Below are 26,058 nucleotides of genomic sequence, written 5' to 3' on the forward strand. Positions count from 1 at the left end.
TAAAAGAGAATATAAGCTGTACACTATAACATGATATTTTTGCTCTTACTAATCCAAGAGCACATATTTCCCAGTCACAGTTGGGCTATTTACTCTTAAAAAAGTATCATTGCAGAGAAATCTGCACTCCCTGGATGTCTGTAGTCGTCTGCTAAAAGTTAGCTCCAACAGTTTCACAAAATGGAAATCACTTTCCAGACTGGTTAATTGTTGGAAACTTCTGCAGCTTCCCACCTAATCCATTTAACATGGGAAGCATCAACACAATTAGATATTGTGAAAATTACTGGGGCTCTTTTTTTTTTAGCAAAATCATGTGATTTTACACTAATGTTTATTGAAGAATCGCCAGCATATGTATCTATATATTTTTTTTGTATTTCTGCGCAAATCTTCACATGACAGGTTCTGGCATGTAAAGAGTTGCATTTTAAGTTAAACCATTTTTTTTTACATAGTGCAAAAATGACAAAAAAAATTGCTAATAAAAATGAGACAAGTGATTTACAAGTGGGAACCAAATAAATGATTTTTTGTTATGGTGCCTCTGTGAAGTTTTTCTCTTTCCCCCAGAACTGATTTCCAGAAGAAGAAAAAAAAGAAACCTGTGAGGTTTGTGGAATATTGTGACTTCTGAGAAACTTCTTCCACATTCAATACAGAAAAAAAAAATCCGCTTCATTTGTAAAGAGGAAATCAACAAAAAATACAACTTAAAATATAAAAAATATTAAATGACTCGTGTCAAAAGTGATGCTAAAAGTTGGATTAATATGCCATTCCTAATCAGCTTCTGGTCCTCTTATTCAATTAGATTGCCATGACATGTTACATGAAATCATCATGGTTTTATCTGGCTGGCTGAATTCTAACATAATACTTTTGTTCCTTTTTGAAGTATACAGCACCACAAAAATAGTATAATGGGGCAATTTGTGATTATAAAACCACATACAGGGGAAAATATTTGTTGCTTGAGATTTGATAAGGATCACATTGGCTTGAAAAAAACATTCATAAGCTTTCAAATTGTATTTTACTGAGATTTTATGCAACAGACAAACACACACAACAGTGATTTGACAGGACAGGGGTTTATGCTTTTCAGAGTTACTTGAAAAGGAAAATCCATCTCAATTCCATGCATACGTGGACTAAGCTGAGCTACTTTGCAAAGAAAAAGGGGAAAAATACAGTCTCTAAATGTGTAAAATAGGTAGGGTGATACTCTAAGCTGTAAAGTGTTAGTATTTGCATGTATTTATCGCCTTAAAAAAGGATGAATACACGTTCATACATGGTCCCCCAGCATTTAATGTAACTCCTGGCTGAGTGGGCCGGGATGAAATAGACTTAAGCTCCTCTTTACAATTTATATCATCATTGCTGCTCATCACTAATAGTTTTGCTATTGTGCGTGTGTCATCCTGAGGAAGTGCACACCCTGACATTGAAAACGGTATCCTCCCAATCGAGTGGGAGGATAGTGTTTTAATAATCTATAACCTATAATCCTCTCGAGTAGCTTGGACGCAGTTACATCTGCCAAAAAACACACCCAAGTTTGGAGCAGCAGTGGGTCATAAAGGTAAGAGAGAATTACATCTGACTTATTGTGAGTTGGAAACATTCTAACTCTCTTTTCTTGGTTCAAAGATCAAAGCTTTGATCTCATGTGGAAGGATTTCTCTGTATTCTTGGCACTGTCCATTCCACAGCTTGCGGTTAAAAAAGAATGGACTCACTCCCGCCTGTGTGTGGAGACATATAAAACAGCCAAGTTCACATAGGAATCACCTCTTCTATCAACTCCACACTTCTGTCTGTAAGTTTTCTGGTCAGCAAAGGTATTCCATCCTGCAGTAAGTTGTTGCCTGAGCTGAATATCTGTTCTCAACATTAAGTAAAGCTTCAAGTTTACATGGTCATGATCTTTGATTGGGTATACATTAATAAATCATTATACATAAATTAAAACTTTTGAAGCAATCAAAGACTTATCTCCAGGATTTATTTTAAAGAAATCTAATTCTATTTGGCTAAAATGTCTCAAAATGCAGAATATCATGTCCTGGTTTAAAGAAATTCAAGAACATATAAGAAATAGTTTATCACTTCAGATAGGGTTACAAAGCTATCACTATTGCTTCTGGATACCAGCAAAGTCACATTGGGAACCTTTATCCATAAGCTGAGAAAATGTGAATCAGCGGTGAAGTTTCTCAGAAATTAGTTAAAATTACTTCAAGAGTTCATCCACAAAAGAACATCTGCAATGCCTCAGTACAGTGACTTCTGAATGATTCAAACAAAACATCAATTTAGGTTATAATTTTAGGTATTATTATAACCTAGACAAAGTGTGGACATAATGGGTTAAGAGGCTTTGGTGTGACATGTTTAAAAATTCTCGAATATGCTTGAAGTAAAAATAAATCTGCAAAGAAAGAGTTTTAGAATGCAAAAATCTGTTTGCCAGTTACTGCTAATCTAGTGGCAGCTGTTGTACTGGTGGGGATTCCTTACTGTGCTTATACTTCTGACTGGACCTTTGTTTCTATTCATTAAAACTGAAGATGCAAGAGTCTGTCCAGAAATAATAACCACTTCTGTTTTCTAGTTATTCATTTCAGGAATCTCACTGTACCTCCATTTGTATTTCTCTGCTTTTTTATGTTTTATCATGCTGTTTTATCACACACAAAATACACAGCAATAAAAACTTGATTTAAAAGTTTGTTGGCGTTTAATCAACTCAATATTAACTAATTATTCAATGTTTATTATTGTAAAACAGCTCTGCGAAATTCTTCTTGTATGACTTTGGCTTTATTGTAAAGTTGAACAAATTTCAAAGGTTTGTCCAGGTCAAGAAAGCAAACCTTTAATAAAGTTTCCAGTCTCATTAAAATGAAAGCTAATTATGTGGAGTTCTTCATAATAGTCTATTATTTTCTAAAACAAAAAAAAAATATTTTGTTCCCATATGTTTTCCCTCATATTTAGTTAAGTAAAAATATCAGCAAATACCTGGCTGGCAGCGGTACAGATGCCGAGGGGCCCCTCCCCTTCAACGGCAACATAATTGGGAGACTGCAGTCAGTCTTTCCCGGGGCGAGCCGCCGCATAACCTAATAATCCATCCATCTAAAACACACACCAAGCCTCACAGAGGACCGGGAGTTCAAGAGCGCTTGAACAAACACTGAGGGGAGTGGAAATATCTTGGGGACGTGCTCGGTGCATTCTTCTTTCACATGCGAACTTGTGCAAGTGTAACATCCATACTGGTGCTTTATTTTCTTGTGCGTCGGCCAACTTAAAAAGGAAGAGAAGCGCGTCTGCGGGCTTTTGTTGGCCATGAGAAGTTGAGCGCGCTTTCAGGTGAGATGAAAACCACATCAGCATGCGATATTACATACCGACCGATCATTTAAACTGCGTTGTGCCGTTTTGAAAATATTGTTTTACTTAAGATATGCCCATGAATTTGTTGCTTATCTGTGGTACAGTTTAAAGAGCCGCTGCATGCACGTATTATTTGTCCGTTTTGTAACATTTTGTGTTTATTATATAACTTAGATAATTTATTTAAAACGTCGTTTTAGACTATATGGAAATGTCCGTTAAATCAGTTATCAACACTATATCATGTTGTTATCTATGAGGGGCCGTTTAGGACAAAATTTACGTTTTGTCTCTCACACACTACCAAAAAGTCTCGCATACTCCAAAAAAGTAGCCACGCACACTCCAAAAAATTACGTTTTGTCTCTCACACACTACCAAAAACTCTCGCATACTCCAAAAAAATAGCCTCGCATACTCAAAAAAATTACGTTTTGTCTCTCACACACTACCAAAAACTCTCGCATACTCAAAAAAATTACATTTTGTCTCTCACACACTACCAAAAACTCACGCATACTCAAAAAAATAGCCACGCACACTCAAAAATTACTCACGCGCATTCAAAAAATACTCAAATTGCGTATACACACACTACTAAAATGTCACACACACACACACAAACGTTAACTTTCTCGCTCACATACACTACTATCAGCTCGCTCACATACACTGTACTACCAGCTCGCGCACATACACACAAACGTTAACTTTCTCGCTCACATACACTGCTAACAGCTCGCACACACACAGACGTTTATCTCTCACATACACAAGACTAAAGTTGAACACACACACAGTACTAAGACTCGTTTTATGAATGTGTGAGAGCGAGACTTTTTATGAATGTGTGAGAGCGAGACTTTTTATGAATGTGTGAGAGCGAGACTTTTTATGAATGTGTGAGAGCGAGACTCTTTATGAATGTGTGAGAGCGAGACTCTTTTTGAATGTGTGAGAGCGAGACTCTTTTTGAATGTGTGAGAGTTGTCACGGAAGAGGCGGGGCATAATTTTTGGATCAAACTGCGCATGCGTAGATCCTAAACTATAAGTTTCGATTGTTGACTCACTGTATGTTCTATTACTTAGTATATTTGTGCTTTTAAATATATATAGAACGTTTAACTTTCTTGTAGATTAAATGTGCTATAGAAATAAATGAATCTGATTGATTGATTAAAAATAGCAAAATTGCTGTAGTACAATCTGTCCACTGGGTGCCAGTATTACAGGAATTATTAACCGGCGCCAACTAGTGCCGAAGAAGAAAGAGTTTGCTATACCGAACATGGCTAACTCTAATTCGAAACGAGAGAGAATTGGTCAGGCAGCTGCCATTTTAAACACCATTCTATCTTCTCCGGAGGCAACCAGCACTTTGACAGGCGCATTAAACGATTCAACGACTGCCCGCAGTGCTACAATCTGGCACCCAGTGGACAGATTGTACTACAGCAATTTTGCTATTTTTAATCAATCAATCAGATTCATTTATTTCTATAGCACATTTAATCTACAAGAAAGTTAAACGTTCTATATATATTTAAAAGCACAAATATACTAAGTAATAGAACATACAGTGAGTCAACAATCGAAACTTATAGTTTAGGATCTACGCATGCGCAGTTTGATCCAAAAATTATGCCCCGCCTCTTCCGTGACAACTCTCACACATTCAAAAAGAGTCTCGCTCTCACACATTCAAAAAGAGTCTCGCTCTCACACATTCAAAAAGAGTCTCGCTCTCACACATTCATAAAGAGTCTCGCTCTCACACATACATAAAACGAGTCTTAGTACTGTGTGTGTGTTCAACTTTAGTCTTGTGTATGTGAGAGATAAACGTCTGTGTGTGTGCGAGCTGTTAGCAGTGTATGTGAGCGAGAAAGTTAACGTTTGTGTGTATGTGCGCGAGCTGGTAGTACAGTGTATGTGAGCGAGCTGATAGTAGTGTATGTGAGCGAGAAAGTTAACGTTTGTGTGTGTGTGTGTGACATTTTAGTAGTGTGTGTATACGCAATTTGAGTATTTTTTGAATGTGCGTGAGTAATTTTTGAGTGTGCGTGGCTATTTTTTTGAGTATGCGTGAGTTTTTGGTAGTGTGTGAGAGACAAAACGTAATTTTTTGGAGTGTGCGAGGCTATTTTTTTGGAGTATGCGAGAGTTTTTGGTAGTGTGTGAGGGACAAAACGTAATTTTTTGGAGTGTGCGTGGCTATTTTATAGCGTTTTTGTAGGTGTCTTTTTTTAAGTTCTACTAGATGCGTTTTTTAGACAACAAAATAAACGTATTTATCCACTAGGTGCAGCCGTCTACTTTTTTAACTTACTAAAGGTTTTTAGAAACAAAACTCTAAAACCTTTAAAAAAACACAAAAAAACCAAAAAACTTTTGGATTCTTAAAAAAGTATTATATATTAAAAGCAAATAGTTCAGCAAATAACTTAAAACATTTGTTCAGTTTTCTCCAAAACTGAAAAAATGACATGTCAATTGTGACTCATCATCCAGGGTGGGATGACCTGAGGGGGCGCCATAAGTTGTGTTGCAAACAAGTGCCTGATTCTTATGTTGTGGTTCAGTGGGGGTTGTAAGAGAATATTAATTTACACCACTGGTGGTTGTGGAGATGCGGATTAACAACACTACGTTAAAGGGCTGCTGCTCTTTTTTGACAAATCTGGATTGAATTTGATAATTTGTTGTCCATTGCCTAACTCCTTAGAATGGTCAAACCTTAGAATAATGTAACAGAAATTCTTTATATCTATCTGTCCATCCCAGCCAGCTAGCTATACTTCTTTTTATAAAGCATAAGCTCTCAAACAATTCAATATATGTTTTTTTTTTATTTCTTAATAGCTTTGATTTGAAAATTCAGTGGTGTGCCAGTATTACTGCAACTTTAATTGCTTAAGATGACATGTCACCTGCATATCCATTCTAAATTTTAATTTAAGCTGTCCTTAAATCCTCAAATTATTCAGTGACTATTGTGTTATATAGAGGTATATGTACTGGCACACTGAACTAACACCACCCACCTTTCGTTGAGTACATTAACATTCAACAGTGGACATAGGTTACTCACCAAATAGAGGTGTCTAAATTTTATGGGTTCAGTGAGTCACTCCACTCACTGTCCATCTGAATTTGATCCAATTCCTTAGAAGGAGCTTTTTATTGAAGGGAGTGTTTTGAATACAGTGATAAAAAGCTGATGAAGGAAGGCAGCAAAAGAAAGAACTTACCGCTGTGTGAGTGCTGATTTTGCTGGCTGTGTTTCAGAGTTTTTGGTCAGCGTGACAGGGACTGAGAAGAATTTCTGTTCAGGCCAAAAGAATAGAACTGCTAGTTTTACAGCGCTACTTTGTATTCAATCCTGCATTATTTACATATTGTGTCATTGAGATGTTGCCAGTTGCAAACTACTGTCAGAAGAGAGTCAGAATTAAGAAAGTTGCAGAGATTTTAACATTTCTGAAGTTACTGCAGTATAAATTAAGGGAAATGCGTGTAAGGAAAATGCTCTTTCCTCAACCACAATCCTCAGTTTTCTTTTGGTTTTTATGACATGTCTAGACTGATCCAAAATCTCTATTCAGATGTGATTTTAATGTTAATGTACTGTTTCTGTTATGCTGAGGCCTTTGTTTGGACAGCGATGAAAGCAGCTGAAATACAATAGCTTTCTGAAGCCAATAGATTTTTTAATTTTATGTGTTATTTAAACATGTTATTGTCACAGTGGGAGCTTGGCTGGCTTTATATGATTATGGATTCCAGAAATCCTCAGTACCAATAAACAAAGCAACTAAAGGTACCTAATGTTAGTATGTGTAATGAGTTTACAGTAACGGTTAGGTGCCAATGACTTGCAGGCAGACAACTTGGCTGAGTTTGGCCTCTTCAAAACTCTTTGGTGTCTCTGCATTCTCCATTTGTAAATGAATTTTCTCGAGGTTTGTGTGAACATAATTTGTGCTGCTTCACTTGAGAAATACAAACAGACAACAGTGGTACTTTTGAGAGGAGACTGTGCATTGCATGCATGGGTGTTCCCCTGTACCCTTAGGCAATCAGGGGACAAGTGAGGGCACTCCTATGTGTCAGTCACTGTTGTTGTGCGCAAATGCTCCCATCAGCCTGCCTTTAGGATGGTATTAACTAATGCTTACAAAAATGTCAAAACACACAGACACTTCTGCACATTTAGACCTGATTGTGCAGGTCATAGGCTATTCAGGATGTGGAGAATTACTTGATTTGTTGTCAGCCACCAACAAGCCTATCATTATGTTTATCTATTTTGTCAGCTTAGTTACATGGTTCCATCTCCGTTTTTATTAACCCTTGACTTTTTTCCAGTCAGTAGAGTTTTTCCTTTCCCTACTGAAGAGTTGACTCACAAATCAAGTATCACTTGGAAACCCCCTAATCTCCCTCCTCCAAATAAAAATACATGAACCCCTTTTTTGAATCAGCAGATGTGCGCTGGTTCTGCCCAGTTACAATTTATGTTGTCTGGAGAACTAATTCACAACATTAAGCATAAAGGGAGTCTCAAATAAAAGGGACACATACATCACTGTCGATTTGGGGTATTTGGTTACCATACTATGCAGTTTCCTGTGGCATTATATTACAGCTGTTTTGAGATAGCACATTTAGAGATGGACAAAACATGGACAGATAGAGCCTAAGGGCTAGAATTTGATCCATATCGATTCCGCTCAGTAAAGAGTGCTTGTGGCATTGGATTAGTATTCACAAAATTTTAAAACTAATTATATAATTATCATGTGTGGTTGATTATTCTATGTAATTCAATAAATGTTTCTGCATACTGCAAATCTTGGATTACTATTCAAAATACACTCATATACTTACTGATTGTAGAGTAAGTGCAATCCTGAGTCAACAATGCATAGACTTCTATAAGAGAGGCAATCATGTATAAATTAACCAACAAAATAATAGGAAGACAAATTTCTGTAGGACATGCTGCCTTTTCTTAAAATAAATTAAATAATTCCTTTAGTCACCCTGGGAGTAATTTCAGATTTTCTTACCTCAAATGTTTTGCTCATGCATTTCCAGAGTACTTACGTTTAATCTAACTGTGTTTTCAGCTTCAAAGCCTGACTTTGTCATCATGTGCATGTTTATGTTTAATCTTTATATGCAAGTGGATATTCTGGCAATTTTCTGTATTGAATTATTGCGTCAAAACATAATTTCCCAAGAGAAACACATGCTCAGTTAAAACATCAAAAAAAGTTTGTGGCCTTAAAGTCATGTGCTATGAGTAAATTAGACAGTGTAGAAAGTACCAGAGGCGGGACCAGGTCATTATTTTGAACATCTCAAGCAAAGATAGTCAAGGCAGAGTCAAGTCCCAAGTTTGAAACTTGGAATTTCTTTCAAGTCTTTTTTTAAAACAATCTTGTAACTATGATGGAAGTTCAGAAACTGAAAGAATCAAAATAACACTCCAGGTATGGTTTTGATGAAGGGATAACATTTTAACATAACGTAAAGATCCAAAAAGTCAATTTGACATAATAATGCTCCTTTAAACTATAATTTTTCAGAATAAACCCTCAGTAACTGGCTACAGTAAACAGTATATTTATTCTCCATATGATTTATCGACACAGATCTTATCAAATATAATATCCATCCTCTGACAGAACTATACTCAAAATAATGCTATGATTGAGGTGCAGGGGGAGAAACTCTCTTTCTTGAGTGGAGGTGAAGAAACTGTTTTCTTAACATCCACTTGCAATCTTGAGCAAATAGACTGCACATTATTCTTAGATGTACTTGTAGGACTGGATTTAAAATAGTGTGACAAAAATACAATACACCTTTAAACCAAACAGTACCATTAAATATAGTCCAGAGAATACTTACTAATAACACAAAGTTAGCTAAAGTCAGCTAGCTCATCATAGCAAAAGAAAAGTGATGCCTTCCAATTTCAATTCAAGTCCCAAGTTGTTAGTGTAAAAATCCAAGTCAAGTCACCAGTCTGAACATTTTTTCAAGTCAAGTCAAAAGTCATAACATTAATGACTTGAGTCTGACTCAACTCCAGGTCATGTGACTCAAGTCCACACTTCTGGAAAGTACTAGCAAGCTAGTGACACAAAAGTTGCCAAGAACATATTATTGTAATATATGTCAATGTGAGCTTTTCTGTTGTGAATCATACTTAGAAACATTGATCACATTTTTAATGTTTACTTCTTCTCTGTAGATAGTTAATTCTCAGGCTACACTTTAACATGGCAATTTTCACACAGATTATGTGTGTTGTTAACACTTATTTGACAGAACTGTTGTAAGCTCTGTACCCTCAGGATAAATGTTGTGAACAAGTTATGGAAACAAACCCTGCAGTGCTATTTTCAGTCATTTCTAGTCTTTCAGCTTGTTATTGGAAGTTAAATAAATGACTACATCTCTGATATAAACTGTTTATTTAAAGTGTGATGAAATAACGAGTAAGAGCTTATCTGAATGAACTATGGCTTTTACAGCAATCTGTAATTAGAGTGATAGTCCAGAGATCAATTGTTGGAGCACTACATGTTACCATTGAATAGTTTCTGGAACTTGCAGGTTACTTTCACAGAATTTAAAGGTTACTTTCCAGGAAATTAGTAGGTGATTTCCTAAAACTTACAAAAAAATGCTAAATTTATAAACAAACTCCTGATTTCTGAGAAAGTACCCAATGTGTTCTGACCCGTAGTAATTGCCACAAAAAGCCCAGGAAAATTCATGTAATTCATAGAAAGTACACAACATCCAGGAATGTACAAAATAGGTTATCCAAATTATTGGGTGTTCCTATTTTGGTCATTTGACTTTGTAAATTAATATATTTTTTCTTTCCTCTTGTATCTGGGTAGTAGAATCTGGTCTGTGACAATTCAGTCACGTCACGTTGTAATACCACGACACAATAGAAATGTAAATAATGGAAGGAGGAGAGAGATGCACCTTTTCAAGATGGAAATACAAACTGTTTTGAGTTAGAGTAGGGTTACACTGTACACTGTGTGCTGGAGACAAAATGCTGTTGTTATACCCTTGAAAATAGGGGATACAAAATAACATGCAGTAATACAAAGATGAGAGTTTGAAAGCCCCCTTGTGGAGGACGAAGTCATTACCAATTGATCCCAAAATATTCTTATGAACTGATTGCTGATGTACTGATTGCAGTTTCCATGGAAAATTACAAACATTACTACAACAAGAAAAATAATACCTTTTAAAAATGTGTGTACTGTATTTACATTATTAGTTTTATGTCAAGTAATATGAATTAACATTTATTGTAGACATTTTTAATGCCAATTGAAAAGCTAAAGAGGTTGGCTGGAGAGTAAAGAGGAAATTCTACCCTCAGACATGTTCGACTCTCCCTGGTTGTCATTTTTATGTTGAGGCTGCAGAGGTTGTCATTGGCAGCTGATGAATGTAGCTAATAAAGTAACTTGTGATCTAACTAAGTTACTTTTAAATAGTCAGGTAAGTAATTAAGTTACTTTTTCATGGAGTAATTAGCAATCATAAAGTAAGTTTGTTTTTTTGCCATCACTGTTGATAAGTTACAAAAAAGTAACCACTGTACTGGATAAAAGTTTCACGAAAGTACTGTGTACGTTCCAGAAAGTGTTTGGTCTGAAATGTAAATTCTAACATCCAGAAAGTAACCTCCTGCAAAGTATGGATACGTCTCATGCAATGTTATCTAGGTTTTATTCTTAATTCCTTTTGTACACATCCGCAAAGTCTGTTGTATTAAGGTATCTTTAATGTACCCAGGGGGTAAATGGTATTATAGCGAGCAGAAAAAGTATTCAACAACAACAACAAGTGAATACAATAAAGAAAACCATCACAGTATAGACATTAAAACATAACTGCTGACAGACACACACAGATATGGTGTGTGGAGCCTGGTGGTAGTCCTACATTTTCCCACTGAGACATGAACTCACACACACTCACAGGGGAGTTACATGCTTGCTTAAATGCAGGGTTAAAAAAGATGACTGACTATTGCCAGAAAAAATAATTTATGTCTTGAGAGTTAGAAACAATTACCTATGTTGTTCTGCCAGGTCACTGCCTGTGGTCAGAGAATGAAGACAAATAGCTCTGCTAATGCACTCTGTCCTGTGGAGATGGAGGGCCTTGATAATAACGTATTAAACAGGGCACCTGGATGTTGCTAAATGCCTCATTAGGGTGAGGGATTGGGCGGTGTCTTTGTGTGAAAATGCCTGTGGCCAAACCATCTGCTGCTTTCTTGTGTGGCAATTTCTGCCACGAATATTATGTCTTTGACTAAGCTAATTTTAGATGTTGAAGTTTCCTAATTTTCTTCATAAAGCATCTAATTTATTAGATTCTGCCTGTTAAATAATCAAAGCTATGCAAGTTGTGCTTTATGGTCCGTAGCCTGTTTGATGTGAACTCAACTAAAAACATTTATATTTCATGTAGTATCTCTTAAACAGACAAACGTCTTGTGTAAGATCAGAAGCCAGCAGTACTTGGCTGGCAGGACCAAATCTGTCACCATCTCTATCCATATTATTTCCCATCACCCCCTGCACAGTCTGCCAGCCATGCTGCCAAAGACAACAGGGACTGAAGTAGTCAGGAAACAGCAGTGTTAGCGTAACCTACATGGTACAAGCCGTCTCTTTTTTTTCTATTTTCCATGTCTCCTTTGCTGTTCTCATACTTCTTCATCTTTGTTACTCATAATACTAGATTTTTGTTTTCTTATGGTGTTCTGTGTTCTTTCATGATTTTTTTCACTAAAGATTAACTGTTTTTAACAGATCCTGATGTCACAATTTGTTCAGCTAGGGAATTCTTGAAGAGGTTGGCTGAACAAGTCTGTACTCAAGCTCTCATAAAAGATCCATTACTCAAATGCTTCTCACTTGGTTAAATTCATGTCACTGTTATCCTGGAAATACTGTAGAGGGGATAAGCTCTGCCATCCACACTATCACCATTGTTCGCAAAGTGCAAATGCCGTATGGATTGAACCCTTCTCCATTTTTGCATCCCTCTCTTTGCTCATCCATCACAGAGAGCTCTGTATCTGTATTTCTAACCCTAGAGGTGTGAAGTTGTCTCAATTTGTCATCTTAAGTAAACTGCAGTGTGTTTATCAGGGCCTAATAGTCTTGGTTTTAAAGCAACGGGAAAATTGGATCAATGCCACTTTGCCCTTGTGAGCTTAGAGTACATTAAACAGTAAAAGCACACAGAAAAAATCCACTCTATGATTAAACTTTAAAGACCAGATGACAAAACAGAAGGGCGAAAGTAAAATAACCCAAAATAAGATCTAGTTTCCCAGCTTAAGTTTTCTTCCTTTTGATCATGGACTGAATATATGTGTTTGCATTATATAGATCATCATAAATTATTCAAAAGGTGCTGCATAGATTTAAAAAAAACATTGTCCTTGAAAGCAACCATGTCTTTTATTGGTTTCCTGTGCAGTCAGTCCATCTGGAAGAAGCGTGTTTCCTTTCAGATGTGTAGGTTACATTTGCATCCAATCTATTAATTTAGCTTGACATTGTTTACAGCCTTGTTTGACAGGTTGATGTGTGCAATCTGCGGTGGGTGTGGACGGAAGGTAATGAGGGCTGCTAAAAGGTCAAAGGAGGAGTTTTCTTGTGATCTATTGATTAATTTCTTCATCATTTGTCTGCTTATTTGGAAGCCGTATGGCTGTAACTGTAGGAGCTGAGTTCTAGTAAAACTTGTAATACTGAGATGGGACTCTTATAATGGGGTGAAGGTTTATCACAGCTCTGATATATCTAAAATCAAAAAACATTAGATTTGGTGATTAGGTTGCTTTATAGTTCTACTGTACATTGAAGTTCAGGAAGTGTTAAAAGACTTACTTTTATTCTTTTTTCTAACCCACCAAATTGGTTCATAACTTGTAACCTTAAGTTTGATTATAGTTACCCAACTTTGTCCCAAGAGCATTTGGGTCAAAGAAATAACTAAGGTTTGTCAACTTTTCTAGAGATGGGAACTAAGTGTTGTATCATTTTGTAAGAACTTCAGTGCTGAGCGTTTCATTAAACAAAACTAATGTGGTTTTTGGTTTAATAACAACTACATATGAACATGGTTTAACAAAGTTTATTTAGTTATAGGTTACATGGAAAATGTAATATGTTAGACCCCTAAATTATATGCTGAAAAGTGATATCTTCAGCACAATTCTTTGCATTAGCATCGCAATTACATTTTCATTTGATATTGTGCAGCCCTTCTACAAGTTTATAAATGTTAGAGTTGTGAGTTGAGTTGTGTGAAAGCATATTGTCAGTAATTATATACACTTGTATTTAACTCCCTCCCCCCCAAATTTTAACTAATTTCTTATTGTTAAGGTGTTTAAAACCTTTTCTTTTAAAATTCATAACTATAAATTAGATCTATGACTATTTATAGTCATATAAAACAGTGCTGAAGTCTGCAAATTTTCAACCAAAAAAGTCAGTGTCCCTTGAATTTTTTTACTACTGGTTTCTCAGAGTGTAAATAAAGTGATATATGTAATGTTTCTCCCTCAAGCCTCTTTAATTGGCTACAAAGTCCTCAACAAGTCACATCTAATCTTTTACTTGGTGTAAATTAACTTGTTACTGGGTCCACAGGCAGTAATGAATCTGTATACCATGAACAGAACAAGTAAAGATATCTGTGTGAACAGGAAATGGAGAGAGAAGCTGAAACAGGAATGGCCTGTGGCAAGATAGCAGAGTGTAGCTGTTTGGTTGGTGTGACCTTTGTTTTGAGCAAATGCAGTAAAAGAACACAAAAGGAAAGCTATTGACATACAACAGCTGATGTAGGATGAGCAAAGGAAGGGGAGATGCTTGATGGGCTCCATGGTGAAACAGCTGAATGGTAACAACAGATATACATCCTTTGTGAAGTTAGATGACACTGCATATTGCTCCACCCTATTGACTCTTTCCACTGGTCTCTCCCTTCAGATCTGAGAAGAGTGAAAACAGAACAAGGCTACTGCACACATCATGGCAACAGAAGACTCTGGAAGTAAGAGGAAGAATAAAGCTTGGACTCTGTTTTGCTTGCCTGTCAGTAATTATGACAGAGAAGGACGAAGGACTTTTGTTTTGTTCCATCCACTGGTTCTGTTTGTGGGGCTGATTTTGTTGGCCAGCCTTCCTTTTGGAGCAAGCATCAAACAGAGTGTCCCCAGAGTCAAACTCAGCTACAGAGGTAGGAAGTTAAATATTGTTCATATGTCTGTTAATTTTATTGTCATTGCATATTTTTTATTGTCTTACCTAAATATGTGTTTCATCCAGGTAAAACAATGTAAAATTAAACTAAGTTAATCATCTCTGAATTGGCTTGTAATATAATATTCTTTCCAACTTTTGTTTTCATAAACTTTTTTTTATCTCTATGAACAATTGTAAAGAAAAAAAAGCATGAACCATATAGAGAACATTGTTGCAATGTATCACATTTAAGACTGACAACCTGTCATGAATCCACTTTTGCCACTTAAATGTGTGCTCACTTTTGTTGTAAATAATTTGGGGCTCAAGGTGTTACAGTTTAGATTTGTGTTGTGTTGTAGTTCAACCAATTCTTTACTAATAAGTTATCATTTTATAAATATCGATTGAGTTATGTTTGCTACATGTTCATGTAGCTATCAAAATGACTTCAAGGGCTAAAAGGAAGACTGAGCTGACAGTCTCAGATTTTGGAAGCTGCTACTAAGGTGATAGCTTGCCTGAAAGATGAACTGACATTTTAAATCTTCCTGTGAAAGCCTAGTAATGGTCGATTTGTGGTGAAAAAGCGTAGCAAGTGTCTACCCCTGCTTGAATTATTGTGAAGATGCTCATGACGAATGGATTGAGGTAATTGAGAAGGGGTGCTCTCACATCTGAGGATGTTAAAATATACATATTCTTGGAAAAATTCTATTTATATTTCGCCTGGAGCCTCAGTCATGGGGACACACTTCCAAGCACTCCAGAGTTCAAGATATTAAACCTGAATGGCCTTGTCCAGTGAAACATCCATTATAGTTATAATGGCCAAAAAAATTTTTTTGAAACAAAATACTATTGCTACAGTTTTTAAATCTATATTTTAATTATCTGCTACAGTTTATGTTGATGGTTCTGTTGATTACGAAACAGCCATTCCATCTGCTTTCTAATATAATCTCTCTCATATTATCAGTCAACTGTGTTCATGCATTTAACCTTAAATTAGGTCAGTTTACTTTATGCCACTCAAGAAAAGCAAAAAAGGGACTGCACTCTTAAAACCCACTCTAAACTCCAGTGCAAACTTTACTTCAAAGTCCTCATCTGTCATTCAATGTACGAGCTACAAAAAAAACCTGCACAAATGAACTTCAGTCTTGCTCCATAAAACTGAATCCCCACTGTGACCTAAAAGTAAACTCACCCTGACTTCAACCTCTGAAGGCTCTCTTTAAGTTAAGGCTTTCAAGCCCCAATGTGGCTGGGAAGAGACATACGCGTGTGTTTTTAGGAGTCCAACATAAATACATTCACGTAGCTGCAGGAATAATGACTGCAATGGACAGTGTTTTTTTAGTACTAGGGGCAAGCATTTAAATCTGCTCTTTGTCTTATGTTATGTTTCTTTTAGCGTGGTTAATATATTATTACGTTTTAATTGAGATACTTTTATATTTTATCTTTTGTTTTCTCCTTAGCTTTGTGAACATGATTGACTTCAGAGTTTATTCGTGCATTTAACTATTAAGAGGGTTCTTGTAGCATGAGAAAAATTTGCAGTGAAATGCCCATGTTTGGCTTTCTTAGCCAGCATAACCAAGGCTTAAATAAATCCATCAAAAGCAAATCCTTACCCCAGCACTCATAGCATGCACACACCATCATCAGCTCATCAGTTCATGCTGGTAAAATGCAACACCAACCAGCAGTGATCACTCATCAAACATCACATCACATCATCCCCCACACCCACTGTGAAAACACAGCCTCAATGAGTGAAGGGTAAAATGATCAAAGTGAAATCATCCCTGTTTGAGTGAGCATCTTCAAAACAAGAACATTCAACTGCTTGAACTCTACCCGGAAAATCCCATACTGATGGACAGGTTTCAGCCAGAGTCATAGTTAAGCTGCCCTGGCTCTCTGCTAATACAAAGGGAAATCATCTACACACGATGTCACTGGCTCTAACTGTTTTATCTGCTGCATTGTTAAAATGGAATTCCCCTAAACTCTTAACTACATCCCACCACACATTAAATGTACCCACCCAACCCCCCAAAATACAAACAAAATAAATATATATATTTTTTTTTATGATAAAAATATCTCATTTTTAATCATAAATATTTGTTTTTATTGGCACAATAAAATGGCTTTTGTAAGTCAGGTTTTGACATTGATGTAGTTGTCATCCACTGGGGTGGACAAGGTTTCCGTCTCTGTATTGGTAATCCATAAAGTAGTGAATGCAAGAGATGCCTCAAATTAGCTCATGAAACGGTTCTAATCAGTCTGCTGGAAGATGAAGGACTGAGCCATGAGCCATTTGTAACACATTGTTGGATGGCAATCGCTGCTTTGTTCAACTTAATGACCAGAACAGTGAGGACATTGCTTTTACTTATAGCTTAACTATAATCAGATGTTAATTATCTGATTATTGATTAGACAGACATCTTCTCCTGCTCAGAAGAAACCACTGCCCATGTCTTGGAGCTCCGCGTGCGAGTGAAAGTTCGGAGGCAATAGGTAACAACAGACGCACGTAATTAGTAAATCACGTTATTGCTTGGATTTTACAGCGCCTTGTTAAGTCCCTAAACTTCACATTTTAACAGAAAAAAAGCGCAATGCGACTTGGATGTAATGAGTAACGCGACGGTTTTGTAGAAATATAGTGAAATAGAAAGTACAGATACTTACTGTAAAATGTAGTGGAATAAAAGTCGAAAGTATCCATTATTAAATCTACTTAAGTAAAGTACAGATACACAAAAATTGTACTTAAGTACAGTAACAAAGTACTTGTACTTTGTTACTTTCCACCACTGATTATTGCCAAAAGCGAGCCAAACATATGCCAGCATCTTCATTGCAATCATTGTCATTGTGACTGCAGTGGGAGGGTTGTGTTAATTGCTGTTAATTATATTTATCTATATGAGTTTTAAAGAATCAGTTGAAATAAATGGAACAATCACAGTAATGGTAACCTGCATAGTTCTCCATATTAGTCTTTGACCTTTGGCCATTCAACTTATTAAACATATCTATATCACAGCTTCCCTAAATGCCAGTTGGGGAGCCCAACAAAAGTTCATCGGGTTGCTGAAGGCTAGGTGTGGAGGACAACACTGATGAGCAACTGCCGCACACTGTTTCAATAGACTTATGGTGCTGTGTGTTTACAGAAGAGATTACTGCTAACCAGAGGCTAGAGAGTCTAATCTCTCTTTGAGGTTTAGACTACATGGGGCATGAGGTGTGTAGGAGAGAGAGATATGACTATGTGGGGGGTTTTGTCCCTGTGAGTCTGTATATGAGGAAGGCATAAGGCAACTTGGTGTGGAGGGTTCCCAGAAGTTCAAATATTGAAGGTTGCTAACCTCTCCAATCCTTCACACCAAGAGTGTAATCACAATGTCAATCTTTTCAGAGTGACTCCCACAGGACGCCCCTGCTCTGAAGTGTTTACTCAAGGCATGTTGCTCTACTGCTGCACTGAAAAGAGCTTGGTGATGGAAAAGATTTCCTCAGATCAGGAAGATCAAAGACTCAGTGCCGAGACCAACATGTAGCTCTGTTCACCTCCCAGAAATCCCTCTGTCAAATGGGCTATAGACATTGGGAACCCAAGATGAACTGTGAAAGCAAAATTCAGTTGAAGCGAGATAGTAAATAAGCTGTCACTATTGAACATTAAATCATGCTAAATATTTGCTGTTTTAAGTCAGTTGATATTTCCAAAATTATTTCTAGTTTCTGAATGCCATAATATTAAGATACATGTTTAGATGCATATTAATAAAATATCTGCTTTAGAGATCTTTTATTACTTTACATGTAATAAGATTATTAGGACTTCAAAACAAACTGGCAAGCCAAGATGATGGCTCTGACAACTTTTGAAAGGTTAATTCATGACATTTAGTTTAAACTTGGGTGAAAAATTTCGAAAATACCAACCTCAGAAGGAATGCGAAAGACCGTTTGATGATTCTGGCGAAAGCAAAACAAGTTATTTATTGAAATATTTTGAGAAGAGAACACTTTCCAAAATAGATGGCTTCATGAAGAAATAATATAATGTGTTAATATTAAAGCCTTGCATGATGTAATGGCTGAGCAACATATGTTCATCATTCCCTTATCAACTCTGCAGCCACAGCTCATGTTTATGATGCCCAGCCATCTGAAAATGACGCTTTGTGGACAATTAAAGCAAAGTTCAGTAAAATACACAATCACCTGAAATATCTGCTTTTAAAAACTTGGATTTAAACTGTTAGGTGCTTTGTCCTGAAAGGATATTGTACGAAAATGGACAAGAAGGTAGTGGTAGAGACATGTGCACTTATCACCACTGTCAATACGTCAGTTCTTTATCACCAAGTGTAGCTGGAGTGTTGAGCCATGGTGGATTAAGTAAATCCAAGATGAATTCGACACATTGTGTTTTTCTCCTGATCAGGCAACCTTGTACTGGTCTGCAAACAATAAGCTTAACAATGTTCCTCCACTGAAATGTGCACTGTAATTTTATCCAAGATGGTGCGTTTTTTACTTGTAAGCTATGTGTTTGCAAAGAATTTTAATCTCCCTGCTTGTCTCTTGCTTGTCTTGGATCAGAATTGCTTCAGGCTGGAAGTATCTATCTGTTTGCGGGCCCTGCTGATGTCCTGCACTCCCACTCTCTGCTGTTGGATGAGGAGAGAGGCAGTCTTTTGCTCGGAGCTAGGGATCACATCTACTTGCTTGACCCAGACAATCTGAGCAAAACCCCAAGGAAGGTAACAGCTATACAGAGGAGAAATATACAATACGTAGAAGGTGACAGAATGACTGAAATCTGAACTACAAATAAACAGATGCTCATTTCCTTTATCCAAGACATTGCTTAGGAAGACTTCAAAGTATTTGCAGGCTCTTCAACCACTGTTTGATGGAGCAGTAATTGTAGAAAATAAATTAAAGCATGATTTCTCCATTCATGTTATCTGAACTATTCAGTTTAGATCTATGCTTGGAGACACTTTAAACTCCCTGACCTCAGTTATTTGCTGTGAGTAGGAAAATGGAACATTCAGTCATTTAGTTTCATCCCATGACACTTAAACCTCTCCTACCATTAAGTGGGCTGACGTAAGGCACTTTTTTTCCATTCTAATTTGGCTGAAAGGCACTCAGGCATGTTTTGTTTTAGAGAAGCGCTCACCTTTCAGTCAGCAGCAGTCTGCATCTGTCTGTCTGCTGAGGTCAGGGTCGCCATGTTCGAGGGCACATGCGTGCACACTCTCCAACAAATGCATACATAAACATTTGCCGTGTACGCACACTCGCCATTATGCGTTTACACAAACACATGCATTCAGATGGGTGCCATATGTTAGAGATTGTGGATGTGAGTGTGTGTTTATGCAGCTGAGGTTGATCCATCAGAGAAAGGACTGTTTATTTGATCTTTATCAAGTTGTTCTATCTGATAGTCATGCTTTCAAAGTGTTGCCTTTCTGGTTGCCTCTTGGGCCATCGATGGTGATACTGAAGAAGATATGAACCAAAAGTTTTAATCTTTGAGACTTGTGTGATTAACCCAGACTATGGATGTGATTCCTACCTGCATACATAGTGTTTCTGAGAGGAGATGCAACTGAAATAGGATGAACAGAAAAGAAGCATAAATATTAATGCTTATTCCAGGCGTTTCTGCCTTATTGTTGCTCTTTGGTGTGCTGGAAAAGTTTTACTACAATTTTTATGCTTGTGTAGAAGCAGTGACAAAACCAGGTGGGAAAATAGTCTATAGTCTGTATACACTACATGCCTTCACCACATGTGTGAAGGCATGTGGTGCCTTCACACATGCACCAATTGTATTGTAACACTGTAGTTTCTCTATGAATTCCTTTTCTATGAACAGTATTGACAATAGCTCTCCTTGGCAGGGTTACAGAAGGTAACAAACTAAGCAGACAAGCCAGTTATAACACATGTATGAACAAGGTGGGGGACATTGAAAGACTATTGGAGAAGGGCTCTCTTACCAGAACTTAAAACGTTGATATAGGTCAGACCTTTTTTAGTTTGATTATTGAAGCAATGGAAGTAGGAATAGTGCAAGACTTAGCAAGAACACAACTTCTTAAAGGTAATTCAGAAAATGGCAAAATCTTTAAGTAGATTCTGGCTTTGACCTTTGCTTGTTCTCTCTACTGTCTTTCATGTTGGCTTTGGTCTGTAAGCAAAAAAGAAACATATGTTTGGCTTTAACCTGTCTGGTCTCAGAGTTCAGTCTGCTCTTGTTTTAAGCCTTAAAAAGCCTCTAAAAGGGCTTCAAAAGGCTCTTTGGTTGCACTAAAGCTGACATTAGGTTAAGGGGTCAAGACTTTTCTCAGTTCTGCATTTTAACAAGGTCTATAAAATCCTATATTTTGTTTGTTAAGTAGCCAATATAGATATACTACAAAAGGGAGAATCTGCATTCTCCCTGTAAAATATGGGCACTGTGTTTGTAGACTATACAAGATTATTGATGTCATTGCAGATTCATTATGATGTGCTTACTTTATGTGGCTAAGATATGCAGATTACAATGCGAATGACAACATTGAAACATGTTTATTATGGGGCTTAAGTTTTATATTTTGACAACAACGTTGAGCCGGAAAAACACTCGTATATTTATCTGTCATTAGATCCACTGGCCTGCTCTGCGAGACAGAGTTGAAACATGCAAACTTGCTGGGAAAAGTACAAATGTGAGTATTTTCATTAAAAAAAAAACAAAAAAAAACCTCTTTCAATAGAATCTTCATTCCTTAGTCTGTCCACAAGCTGTATTGTAAATTTTACATGCTATTCATTATATTTAATGTCCTACTGTACCTCATCTTTCCTCTGTTTTTTCTGTCCCTGCTTGTTCTAGTTGGAATGTGCTAACTTTGTAAGAGTCCTCCACAATTACAACCGGACACATGTCTATGCCTGTGGGACAGGAGCCTTCCACCCCACCTGTGCTTTCATTGACATTTCTGGGCAGAGAGAGGTAAAGTATAGATGAGTGAATATCAAATGAAAATTCCTAGGCTGTATTTCATGGGTAGTGTTAAATAGTTTTGGAATATTACTCTCCTTTAAACCACAGGATGGTGTTTTCCAACTGTTGCCTAATACAGTAGATTCTGGCAGGCTGAAGTGTCCTTTTGATCCTTTGCAGCAGTTTGCTTCAGTCCTTTCAGGTAAATAACATCCGTTTTGCAAACTTATACAATGAGTCATTTTTATTTCTGCAGAGCCAAATACTTTCATACAAAAATTTGCATTCCTATGTTTGTTTTCTAAACTGTCTTCTTACAAAGCTTCTGTGTTAGAAATAAACAAGTTGACGTTTCTCAGAGAACAAGAAAGTAATTTTGCTGACAGTCATAAACAACAAATGTTTGGCAGCCTTTCTGCCATTTGTTGCATATGCTAACAGAAACCTTTCTGCTTTGCATTTTTGGGTTTACATAAGCTAGACACCTGACAAAAGAGAACAGCTTTTATTGAATACTCAAGTTTTTGTCATTTTACAGTCTAAAACTTAATTTATTTTATTGGCATTTTATGACAAATAAGTGCACAATTGGGAAATTGAAGGAAAGCACTACATACTTTGGGGTTTGCCTATTCCAGTTTTTGCACATCCAGAGACAAACATGTTTGCCCACTTTTATTTACAAAATAAGTCAATAAGATTGAATAAAGTGTCCTGCTAGATATTCTTCATTTGGTTTGGGTCTGGATTTTGACTAGATTGTAAGGCATGAGCATTCTTTTTTCTAAGCCATTGCATCGTAGCTCTGACCGTGTGTTTACTGTTGTTGTGCTGGTAACAGTCTCATGTCACTTTTGGCCTCCAGCAGGTTTTCTTCAAGGATATGGAGCCTTTGCTTAGCTCCATCCATTCTCTCTGACCAGTTTCCCTGTTCTTTCTGAGGAAAAAAAATCCTGTTTCCATGACACTGCCAGCATTGTATGTTTCACTGTGGGTATGGTGTGTTCACAGTGATCTACAGAGCTACAGAGTTTTTTGCAACACATACAGCTACAACATATAGCACTTTATATGTTGGGCAAAATTTTCAATTTTGACTCATCCTGCCAGAGTACCTTCTTCCATACATTTAGAATATCTGCTACATGGGAGCAAGCTTAATTTAAGACTTTTTTTAGGTATTGTTTCAACAATGACTGAGTTGCATCTCATATTAATGCTCTCTTTGCCTGACCTGTCAGATTAGATTCTACTATCAGCCTTGTCTTGGTAGTTTCGTGGTTGTGCCATACTCTCTCCATCTTTGGATGATAGACTGGACAGCGCTCTTTGAGAAGTTCAACTCTTGGGATGTTGTTTTATAATTTAGCATTGCTGTAAACACATCCACAATAATATTCCTGTGTGGTGTGTATCTTTAGTGATTGTCTGAGGCCTTTACAGAAGAGCTGCATATTTGCAGAGATTACATTGCTCACAGGTAGATGTTATTTACAAAGTAGGTTGCTTCTGAAGGCAGTTAGTTGCAATGAGTTTTATTTAGGGGCGACTGAGCAATTCAAATAGTACACATTTTTATTTAAAAAATGGAAACTATTTATCTCTTCATTCCACTTCACAATGAAGTACTCTGTACTTTGTTTTTTTTTTCCCCATAAAATATAACAAAATACATTGAAATTGGTGGTTGTAAAGACGCAATGTGAAACAGTTGTAGGGGTAGGATTTTTTGTAAATAAAAATAAATCAAAAAATCAAATATCTCTCCAGATCAGTACCTGTATGTGGGCACATCATCAGACTTTCTGGGAAAAGACACTACATTCACACGCTCCTTAGGTCCTCCGCCTGACCAGCACTACATACGCACAGACATCTCTGAAGACTACTGGATCAACGGTATGTACACTCTTGCACATCTCCACATTAACATGCAGAGTGCACTCAAAACTTATTTGCTTTCTATAATACTTTCGGCCTCACCGCAGACACAAAGAGCCGCCTGTACCCTCAGGATGATTATTGGAATTCCACAGAAAAGGAAACAGTCTACTTATTCATTTCACTGAAACTTTTATATGAATGCCACAACTGAACAGGGGCCACACCTACAGGGGAATTTACAGTGTGCCACAAAGTTCCGAGTATGAGTCAAATGCACACACACATAAAAGCATGCACAGTCACTGAGCAGGGAGACCTCTCTGCATGTGCGTCTTCAGCTTTAAGTGTTTTACAACCACTGACAGACTGTCGTGTATCAACAGTTGTCTCCAGAATCTAAATCTTTGCACATGGTCTCAACATTTCACAACCACATGGTCAGGGATGTTTGGACTAATTTTGTCTGTCTCGGCTTCAGTGTCTCTTGGTGTGTGTAAACAGCTTGTGCTGGTGGTGGGGTAGACAGACAGCACCCCATCTTGTTGAGCGTCTCTCTTCCTGTGCGCCTGTGCAACATCTTCCCAGAGCTGCATGACTAAAATGACCTCCTGTCCAGCATGTTAGAAGCAGTTTATTAAGCTGTTCTAGTTGGGGAATCACCCTCTGGTGTTTGGCTTGGCTTAAAGACGTTGAGCTAATGTTGATGTACTGTCACTGAAACGTTGAAACTTTTTGTCCTGTCCCTCCTCTAAATATGGATAGAGATGGAAACATGCTGTTTCCATTTATTGCACCTAGCACAGTGTTCATTACTTTTGTTCAAGCTGATCAGTGTTTAGGACTTTACTTTATGATATGATTAAAACATGAAATACAGAAATCATTAGTTAAATACATAAACATACTTTAGGTAAAAACAACAAAAGAACAACACAAACTCCATTTTCTTTAGCCCTCTATTTCCCTTCAGTCATTGTGATAGCCACGCCACTTAGTTTTTTGCACTACATTCACATTTATCGAAATTGGGTGTCTGCAATTGAGGACCTCTCTCTTTAGCCAAAAGTATTATTAGGACACAATGAATAGAGTAAATAAATTTCTATTTATGATGAACCACCAGATATTGCAAGTAGTTCTTTGCAATACTGATATCGTATGCTTTGAAATTACTTTCCAATATTCTTTCCAGCCTTTGTCCATAGGATGTATACACAACAACGGTATTGGCAAAACTTTTAATAACCAAATCTGCACAGGTGAATTGTATCACATACACTCATTTGTAGAAATTTTCCTGCTATCTTAGAGAGACGCTCAGGAGGAGCACAACAGATGTCACGGTTGGACGGCAGGGAAGCAGGGGGTTGTCCAGTCAGTCCGTCATTTCCCAAAACCACACAAACTTAAAAAAACCTTGTAAAGGTGCCGGACTGCACACAGGGTAAAAAATCTGCAAATGACTCTGTTTTTTAAAGACCATGAGAGGATTGATTACCTTTTTGAGAGGTTTGAGATCATACTTTTTTCAGAATAAAAACATTGTTTACCTGCAAGTACAAATGGTAGCCTGAAACTTGGTGTCACAAAAATGTTTTGAAATATAACAGAATAAGTGTGTTGATGTTTTTAAGAATGCTGTGCCTTAATGACACCAGTGAGAAAAATAGTGTTGTGTGCCAAGAAATAGTTTTGCATTGTCATTGGTTAGGAGTACATGAGGTCAGAAACTGTGACAGAGGTATAAAAGCTTGTAGAAGGAAGAGATACATGAATATTGAGACTATCTAAGTCTAATTTTAATTACTTTTTATCAAGTGATCAGAACTGTACTCTTTATAATATTACATATTGCATTATAGCTATTATAATGTTGACAAGATAATTTGTTCCAATAACCTGGATTCTCATTTCTGAGTTAAAGCATGTTGTTGGTATGTTCTTTAATAAAATCTCTCTTTCCAGGGACACCTAGCCATTTATTTTTAATTTTGTTGATGGACACTCACATTTTACAGGTTTCTTTTAATTATTTTTAACTATGTCTTAGGTATTAAATTTGTCCTTTGAACAAAACTAAAAGAACAATATTTGACCAAACCAGTAAATGTGCTTTTATTATACAGACAAGACATTTATTAGACTACAAAAAATGATAAATGCAATTCCAATTGCAAAGAACGGCTTGGAAACAGTATTTGGTTGGATATAATATTTCAGTTGAATTGCTTTCAAGCTCTGTAGCTGGCATAATTGGCCAATTGGATCAACTCTAATTGCCCTCAGTTCCCACTCCTAATGCATATTTATAGAAGCTGAGATGCTAGAGCTCATAGAGAATGGTCAGGATCTTATGTAATGGTAAAGAAAAAAGGAGCCAGGAAACTGAGGA

At 36.9% G+C, this 26,058-nt stretch overlaps 1 protein-coding gene across 1 annotated transcript in view; it reads left to right on the forward strand.

The window, feature by feature from the left end:
• The first annotated feature begins 3,098 nt into the window (after positions 1-3,098).
• sema3d (sema domain, immunoglobulin domain (Ig), short basic domain, secreted, (semaphorin) 3D) overlaps positions 3,099-26,058 on the forward strand; it is a 38,804-nt gene continuing 15,844 nt past the window's right edge. The window contains exons 1-7 of the mRNA XM_032550126.1: positions 3,099-3,384; positions 14,483-14,732; positions 19,376-19,536; positions 21,442-21,504; positions 21,672-21,791; positions 21,891-21,984; positions 23,553-23,681. Coding sequence (XP_032406017.1) covers positions 14,525-14,732; positions 19,376-19,536; positions 21,442-21,504; positions 21,672-21,791; positions 21,891-21,984; positions 23,553-23,681 — 775 coding nt within the window. The 5' untranslated portion in view covers positions 3,099-3,384; positions 14,483-14,524. The remainder of the gene's footprint in view (positions 3,385-14,482; positions 14,733-19,375; positions 19,537-21,441; positions 21,505-21,671; positions 21,792-21,890; positions 21,985-23,552; positions 23,682-26,058) is intronic.

Source organism: Xiphophorus hellerii, chromosome 2 (assembly GCF_003331165.1).
Source record: "Xiphophorus hellerii strain 12219 chromosome 2, Xiphophorus_hellerii-4.1, whole genome shotgun sequence".
NCBI classification, from domain to species: Eukaryota; Metazoa; Chordata; class Actinopteri; order Cyprinodontiformes; family Poeciliidae; genus Xiphophorus; species Xiphophorus hellerii.